This window comes from Rhamphochromis sp. 'chilingali', assembly GCF_963969265.1.
Source record: "Rhamphochromis sp. 'chilingali' genome assembly, chromosome: 11".
Taxonomy (NCBI): Eukaryota; Metazoa; Chordata; class Actinopteri; order Cichliformes; family Cichlidae; genus Rhamphochromis; species Rhamphochromis sp. 'chilingali'.
In genome coordinates, this window is record NC_137938.1 from 33,313,484 (window position 1) to 33,322,306 (window position 8,823).

Genomic DNA, 8,823 nt, shown 5'->3' on the forward strand with positions numbered 1-8,823 from the left:
GAACTTTCTGGACACAGTGTTTTTGGAACAACTGGATCCAAATTTGAAAAAGGTTTCTACTAAGGTTTATTTTAAACCCACAGATTCTCATGCCCTTTTACATAGAAGTAGTTATCATCCAAAACTCACTTTTAAAGGTATCATAAAATCGCAAATTATTAGATTCTACAGAATCTCCTCAAAGGATTCAGACCTTCAGGATTCAATCGGTACATTATTTCGGAGTCTGAGAAACAGGGGTTATTCCAGAAGGTTTCTTGGAGCAATTAAAAGCAGTACTCTTGCAGGGCTTAACTCTAACACGACGAATGCAGGTGGAGCCTTAGATGATTCAGGGGAAAACTTGACTCAGAATCAGGCCCAATTGGGGGAACCGAGCAGATTCATGCCATTGGTAACTACTTATTCATGCCCCTATTTACCGTTACACCATCAATTTAAAACAAACTTTAAGGAGTATACCTCCGGTTTGATACAATTTCAAAATTACAGGGTAATTTCAGCTCATAGGAGAAACAAGAACCTAAGGGACATGCTTGTTAGAGCTAAATTACCGGAACAGATAGGGAGAATAGGATCAGTGAAATCTGACCATTGGGCCTTCAAACCAAGACAGTTTATGTACAATCCTCATGGACAGACAGGGGCACCCATTCTGCAGAGAACGACCTTGAACATGAAAAACATCATTTACTGTATCTCGTGTGAAAAATGCCATCGTCTCTATGTGGCTCCATGCAGATTTTGGGCTGCTGAAAATAACTTGTGCTAAAAACAGATTTTTAAAGTTTAAAGTTTGCAGGCCTCTGAGTTAGCAGATATACAGTGATGGACTGCAGATAAGATCTGTGTAACTCTGATGAGATTACAAACCCTTTGGTGCTGTAGAATATTCAGTTATTACAAGCTTGAAATAAACTCTTTTAAATGAAACTTTTAGTGTTAACTTTTTAGGGTATGAGTCTTCCTCTGCCACTTTTCAGTCTGGGGTCCCGCAGGGCTCAATTTTAGGGCCTCTGCTTTTTTCATTATATTTACAGCCCCTGGGAACCATCCTCAGAAGGCATGGAATATCCTTCCACTGCTATGCTGACGACTGTCAGATCTATCTGCCTCTGAAGCAGAACGATGCCTTCTCTATTAAGCCACTTTTAGCATGTCTAGAAGACATTAAATCTTGGATGTCCCTAAACTTTCTAAGATGCAATTCCAGCAAAACTGAGGTCATTCTGTTTGGTCCTAGTGGACCTTGTGAACCCTCCGCTATTGATTTGGGACCCCTGGCAGAGTATTTTAAATCTGTTGTTACAAACCTGGGTTTTAAGATGGACAGTGATTTTAAATTAGATAGTCAAATTAGGGGTACTGTCAAGTCCAGTTTTTATCATCTAAGGCGCTTGGCAAAGATAAGACCTATTTTATCTCAGCCGCATCTTGAAACGGTAATCCATGCTTTTATTTCATGTCGTTTAGATTACTGTAATGCACTATATTGTGGAGTTAGTCAGCATCTTCTCTCTCGTCTGCAGCTGGTCCAAAATTCTGCTGCACGACTTTTAACCAGAACTCGTAAAAGAGAGCACATAACTCCCGTCCTGGCTTCACTCCATTGGCTGCCTGTATATCTTAGAGTTCACTTTAAAATTCTCATGTTTGTGTTTAAATGTTTAAATGGTCTTGCCCCAACTTACCTCTCTGAGCTTTTGCATCCTTACTCACCCCCCAGGTCTCTCAGGTCAGCTGACAAGCTGCTCCTGGAGGTACCCAGGTCCAAGAGGAAGCTCAGAGGGGACAGGGCCTTCTCTATTGCTGCTCCTAATCTGTGGAACAATCTTTCCCAGCACATTAGAGAGGCCCCTTCACTGTCCACTTTTAAAACACGTCTTAAAACTCATTTTTACTCTTTGGCTTATGACACAGTCTGACCCTGATTTTATTGTTTTAATCTAATGTGCTGATTTTATTGTTTTAAATGTGTTTATATATATATTACTTATCTTATATTATTATTACTATTTTTCTCATTTTTTTTAACATGCTCAATGTATCATGTTTGGCATGTCAAGTGTACAGCACTTTGTGTTCAGCTCGTGGCTGATCTGAAAGCGCTATATAAATAAATTGCTTGCTTGCTTGCTTGAAACATTGAAAATATTCTTTACTTTGATTTCTATTTAGCTAAGAAAAATTGACAAAAATGGCTGGCTCAGTGTGACTGGTGTTGTTTACTAAGTCTGTTTAGTCGTTTTACACAGGAATTCTTCATGAACACAGTGGACATATTGCAGCAAAAGCAATATGTCATGGTGGACTTTCAGATGCAGCCAACAGTTACGTATAAGAAAGAGAAAGGACATGAAACAGTGAGTGGGGTGTGGAGACATGTAAGTGATGTGATCAAGCAGTCTGGAACACAACAATGGAGTGATGAGCTTCAGCTTCAACTTCATCGACAGTTGTTGACACACCCCACTTGACTGATGATGTCAACAGCAGACAAATAAGAGGATATACAGGGATTATTTTATTGACAAAGTCATATGTTAATTAAGTACCAGCAAGCTTTTAAAGGGTCACAGACCAGGGATGGTCACTTTGCTTTGGCCCTGTGTGTGTGCAGGCTGGAAGAGCTTCTTCATCTGCTTCTTACTGGATTTGAACTTTTCAGAAACTCCTGCAAGGTAAGGATTATTCTCTGCCACAAACTATAATTTGCTGTGTAGTTCAAGTTTACCTGTTGTAGCATCTCTGCTGGTTAGATGTACTGCAATGCTGTTTTCGTCAAGTTAAGCATTTAAAGTATGGATAGATCTTTACTGACCTGTTTTAAGTAATTTTGGGAGTGAAAGTGGTTTTTCTGTTAAAACACATCTCAGATTATCCTTCATTTGTTTCTTTTTGGCTGGCTGTAGGGAATTAATGTGTGCATGAAATGCTTTGTGAAAATAATCTAGGATTGTAATAATAATATGACTTTTTATATCCACGTTTCATGAAGCCAGACTGAGTCAGAGATTAATTTATTTGTTTGGAGATGAATACAAGGAGGCCTTGTTTTCAGTGACTCAAAGGCACAGGCAAATTTCACCTCAACAAGCTTCTTTAAATTCACATGGCAACCCACAAGGACGTTGGGATAGTTATTTCATATTACAGTCTTGATGGAGGTGTGAGGCTTGCCTGAATAGTTTGGGGCAAAAATAAACACCTTTTACATAAAAAAAGAGCTTAAGTGAGGTCTTGGTCATTTTTTGTTTAGTCTGGATTGTAAATTGTTGTTGTTCCCTTTCCAGGTGCTCCTACATTTCAGCGAATCAGTGTGATTACTCAGGGACAAAGGACTATTAATTGTAGGTCTGCTGCCTCTGCATTGGTTGAATTTGTGTAAGGAATTGAGGTGCAATGGCTCAAACAGTCAACATGAAGGTCCAGGAGCTACCATATCTGCCACCTGAAGTTTGGGTTTTGGTGTTCGGCTACTTGAACACTGAGGAAAAGCACACAGCCCGCCTCTGCTGCAGACACTTCAGAGATCTCATCGACCACCCGTCCCTGTGGAAGGATTATACAGCAGGACTCTCCAACTTTCCCCGCTACACATCTGGATTCTGGGACACCGTGCAGTGCCGTGGGGTCAGCCGTGCCACAGTGCGACATTTAGGATCCAAAGATTGGAAAATCCTCAGCAAGTCCCTCCCATCGCTCAACACCATTGTCTGTGTGAGGGAACGGCGATATTACAAGATGAAATACTTAGACAACCTGTGTGAATTCCCCAACCTGACGAGTCTTGGGGTACGAAACGCCACCTGGGTTGAGCCGTTACTGGTGCAGTGTCAGAGTCAGCAACTAGTCGAGCGGTTGACTCACCTCAGCGTCTGCGACATTCAGATGTCCTGCGACGACAGTGTGGCGTTCATCAATTGCGTGTCACGCTTGGTCAACCTGGAGTACTTGCTGTTCCACCAGCAGGAAAGTGAAAGGCTTGAGAGGATGAGGCCAGTGCCCTCTTGCATCTTCCACAACCTGCTGCTAAGCCTGAAGAAACTCAAACACTTATCCTGGGGAATGAAAGGGGAGCCACCAGTGCCACTGCCCAACAACTACTTCTACCCACTGGACCCAGAAAACCCAGGTAAGCCAGTCTCCTGATTATATTTTACACTTGCAAGCATCAGAACCAATACAGTCACTTTTTACACCTTTGACAAGAGCTTTTCATCAAGAAAATACAATGATTTCTTGACATTATGCCTTAATATTGGAACAAAACCCATCATATTGAAGTCAGTTGAGCTGCACACATGCTGCATTATTATATATATTTCACCTCTGTAATATTCTTGATGTTTATAATTGAGCAATTTGTATATATTAGTGCTATTTCTTAAATTTTGGAAACTGTATTGTACTTGTAATATATTGTATTATTTAATTAGTTTAGTCTATTACTGTTACTATCTTGGACCAACTGTCTAAGCCACATAATTTCCTTAGGAATTATTATTCTGATTACATTCATAAATACATATTGTTCTGATTAGTATTGTGAGCACACAGCCTGTTGTGCAGTATTGTGTGACTATGCTAAACTTAACTGACAGAGACTAAATGTTTAGCTAACCACTTCTTTTATCCTGTAGGAGAGTACGGCGGCCCAGAACTGATCTCTTTGGAGTTAGTCAATTACACAGAAATCATCCTGTCGGAGGACGCGCTGTGGGGTCTGACTTCACTCAAGTCGCTTGCTGTCCACTACAGGTACCCCTGGGATGGTCTGCAGTGCAACCTCTATTCCTGGCTCAGTTATCTGCAACAGCTGGAATCACTCTCAATCATTGGTGAGTCAAAACATGCATTTAATCTTTGTAATGTGTGTAAGTGTGTGTAGTAAGCAAAAATCTGTTGTCTTGCATGCATCCTTTTTTTTTTTTTGTTTTTTAAGTGAAGCTGTGTGAAGCTCCAGGCCAAAACTGTTTTCTGTAACTTCTGTCCTGTCGTTTCTTTCCTTATAGGAGGGACTTTTCTTTCCTCTTATACGGAAGACCTTCCACGCCAGATGACCAGTCTGACACTGCGAACATCCACATGCATGTGCCAGATGAGCTCCATTGCATCTCAACTCCAGCGAGTTGAACATCTGGACATAGATCAGAACCGCTATGATGATTGTCTCTGCAAACAGCTTCCTACACTGTTTCCTCAACTCAAGACTCTCAGAATACGGTATGCCCAGCAGATTTTTATTTATATTACTATTACAAAGTAAAAGTTCCATTTCAAATTCAAATTTTATTTGTCACACACACACACACACAACCATACACAGTATGACATGGGGGTGAAATGCTTGTAGCTGTACAATGCCTGACCATTAAATGACAGAAAAAAAGTTTTACAGTATTTACAATTTACAGGTTACTACAAAATTTACAAATTAACTTAGAAATTTACAGTAAAAAATGTGCAAATAGCAGAGGAGATTATAAAGATTATAAATTATAGGAAATGTGTGGTGGTGCGTGTTGTGATGTGTGTGAGAGTCCAGTCTTATAGCGATGTGTGTGGGAGAGTCCAGTCCTACACCTGGTTCAGGGCCCGAATAGCCTGGGGGAAGAAGCTCCTCCTCATTCTCTCTGTTTTGGCCTTAAGGGAGCGGAAGCCCTTCCCAGACCTCAACAGTGAGAAGAGTCCATTGTTGGGATGGGAGAGGTCCATCATAATCTTCCTAGCTTTGGTCTTGCACCGCTTGGTGTAGATGGACAGCAGGTCAGGGAGCTCTGATTGAATGATGCGTTCGGCTGAGCGCACCACTCTTTGCAGATCTCGTCTGTCCTGCTTGGTGCTGTTCCCAAACCAGGTGCAGATGTTTGCCGTCAGGACGCTCTCGATGGTGCAGGAGTAAAAGTTCTTGAGCACCCTCAGTGGCAGATGGAAGTCTTTAAGTCTTTTGAGGAAGAAGAGACGCTGACGGGCTTTCTTAACCAGGGTGTTGACATAAACCATTTGATGGTTTATGTGTGACCTGCAGCATCAAATCATCTCACTTGAGAAACTGACATAATTTACATTTTGCTGCAAATGAAGCTTTTCTCTGTCTTGATTTCTTAAGTACAACTGAAACACTACAGAAAATCGTCTCAACAATTTCCCATTATGGACCTATCGTTGCCAACACGCAACTAGAGCTGACGTTTTTTTCCCTGTCTTGTCTTCTGTAGCTTCCACCGTGAGGAACCAACAAGAGACCTGCTGTTCCTCAACAAGCTGCGACACCTGGAGCGACTGGAGCTGATCAAGAGACAGACATACATTCTTATAAGTGACGAAAACAAAACTTGGCCGAGTCCATCTGTGGAGGGACTGATCAAGGAGCTGCGGGAGATCTCCGGGAACAGGTTCAGCATCGTGACCACAATGCCCGAAAGGGACGTTTTGCAAGAATGCGACTGCATTTGGGAAAGAGTGGAAACACGATTCTAATCCTGAGGAGTGCAAAGTGAACAATACAAACAAAAATTATATTATTATACAGTTTTCCTCCAGTGCCTCATGTGACTAACTGACTGGACTTTCATGTAGATGCAGCAGGTCCTCAGTTCTGTAACTGTCAGTAACCCAAGGACTCACAATGCGTGCAACACTACCTGTCACTACCAAATAAATGAAGGTCAGAGCAAGAAGCTGCTGCTTTGTTGCTGCAGAGAACTTTACACATAGTTAAAATGATGTGATGAAATATTCTACTGGTTTTTTTTAAAAGGTTTGGTTCAACCATGTTACGATGAGAAATTCTCTGGTTCTGTGAGTGTTTATGATGTTTTTTTTTCGATCAAATAAAAACTACTTTTCATGAAGAACTGTATTATTGTTTTTCTGTGAATTTAGTTATTATTTCATTCAACAGCTTTCAAATCAAAATACAGACCTCCAAGTGATTGTATAGAAAGCCTCCCTCCTCAGAAGGACATTATCAGTGCCACGCTCATGGCTAGCTGTGGAAATTCAGTTCACTTCACTTTTTTCAGCAAAAAAGACAGTAATAAAAAGAAACCCAATCACAACGACCCTGTCATGGTCCGGGTGAGTGCTGGTTTTTCCCATTGTACCAGTGTTTCCACCTTGTCTACTTGGATTGGCAACACCTGTGTCTACGGGGATTTAAGACCAGGGCCCTATTTCAGGAAGCCGGTTTAGTGCAAAGTCTGACTAAGTATACCCTGAGTTAACGAAAACTCTGGTTTTTCGGTTTCACAAAGCGAGTTCAGCTGAAGCCTGAGTGAGTCACTATGACGACACACTCCGTGAAGCTAACCTGCCCCCTAGCAGGTTTACTACAACTAACCCTGACTGACCCCGCCTCTTTGTCGGAAACCTGACAGTAGGAAGTGTCAGACATGGCGTGTCCCTTCCTTGAAGAGCCAGTAGATCTTGAAGCCCAAATACTCCGCAGAGCTCTCCGCCGGGAGAGAGTGATCAGAGCGCGTATGGACATTTTATCATTACCTGATGATTTCCTGTGCGAACGTTACCGTTTCTCAGCACAATCAATAAGTTATTTGGATAATATCCTCAGGCCATATATTGCGCATGTGACACATCGCTCAGTCCATTACATATTCTTTGTACCGCACTCCGTTTCTTTGCAAACGGGAGCTTTCTGTACAATATTGGTGACGCTGAGCACGTTTCCAAGGCTACCGTCTGTCGGGCAGTCAGGAATGTTACAGTAGCACTGAAACGTCTCCTGCACTCGTTTGTGGTGTTCCCCGGTCACAGACCCACAAGATTCATCAAAGAGGGATTCCACAAAATTGCAGGTATCAGGATGAACAAAACTCAATGCATGATGTGGTGATACGTGAACTACCACTCAAATGGTACATAAATTTCCAGGGTTCCCAGGCGTGATTGGCTGTATAGATGGCACCCACATTCCAATCATTGCACCCTCAGCAAATGAAGGAGACTATGTGAACAGGAAGTCCTTCCACAGCATCAATGTACAGGTACATAATTCCCTGTAGCATTTCACACCAACAAGTGATGGCATCATGGTAATGGATGCCAATATGTGTTCTCTGCACTGTGTAGATCATATGTGATGCTGCCAACATCATCACAAATGTGGAAGCCAAGTGGCCAGGCTCTGTACATGACTCACGAATCTTCCGGGAATGTACACTGAGCACCAAATTTGGACATGGTGGGTCGAAGTAACTGTGAAATATACAGAGACCAATTGCCACAGGGACGTTTGCACTGACATGTATTCTTCTGTCCTAGGAGAGTTCACTGGCCACCTGCTTGGTGATAGGGGGTACCCATGTCTACCCTATTTGCTCACCCCTTACCCTGCCCCTGAACCGGGCCCACAGCAGCGTTATAATCTGGCCCATTGCAGGACACGGGCCAGAGTTGAAATGACCATCGGAATGCTCAAGGCCCGGTTCCAGTGCCTTCGTAGACTCAGGGTCACCCCAGAAAGGGCATGTGACATCATTGTGGCATGTGTGATCCTACACAACATTGCCACGATTAGAGGTGAACACTGTCCAGCTGAACCAGACATCAGCAGTGATCCACACGATGAACATCCTGACCCACCCACGAACGTACAGGATGGAAGAGCAGTCAGAGACACCATATGCCACAACCATTTCCTGTGACCCGTCACCCCAACATGTTACATGACAAATACACAGATACTGTGGTCAACTGGCTTTATTGGTCACCCTGTATGTCCTGTACACAAAGTATAAATGCGTATATTAGTATGTTGTACAAACACTGACATGATTCGTCCATCTATGATCACTCCAC

General features: G+C 42.5%; 1 protein-coding gene across 1 annotated transcript; it reads left to right on the forward strand.

The window, feature by feature from the left end:
• Positions 1-2,580: 2,580 nt before the first annotated feature.
• Positions 2,581-6,801, forward strand: LOC308405645 (uncharacterized protein). The gene is made up of 5 exons (XM_080896344.1): positions 2,581-2,681; positions 3,294-4,135; positions 4,644-4,841; positions 5,016-5,226; positions 6,222-6,801. The coding sequence occupies exons 2-5, from the start codon at positions 3,403-3,405 to the stop codon at positions 6,481-6,483; spliced, it is 1,404 nt and encodes a 467-aa protein (XP_080752470.1). The 5' UTR covers positions 2,581-2,681; positions 3,294-3,402; the 3' UTR covers positions 6,484-6,801.
• Positions 6,802-8,823: the final 2,022 nt, after the last annotated feature.

What these genes read in the sequence shown, in the direction of transcription:
- LOC308405645 (XM_080896344.1), top strand. Translation starts at nt 3,403, where the DNA reads ATGGCTCAAACAGTCAACATGAAGGTCCAGGAGCTACCATATCTGCCA. An exon ending in ACTGGACCCAGAAAACCCAG is followed by an intron (nt 4,136 to 4,643) that starts GTAAGCCAGTCT and finishes TTTATCCTGTAG; the next exon opens with GAGAGTACGGCGGCCCAGAA. An exon ending in GGAATCACTCTCAATCATTG is followed by an intron (nt 4,842 to 5,015) that starts GTGAGTCAAAAC and finishes CTTTCCTTATAG; the next exon opens with GAGGGACTTTTCTTTCCTCT.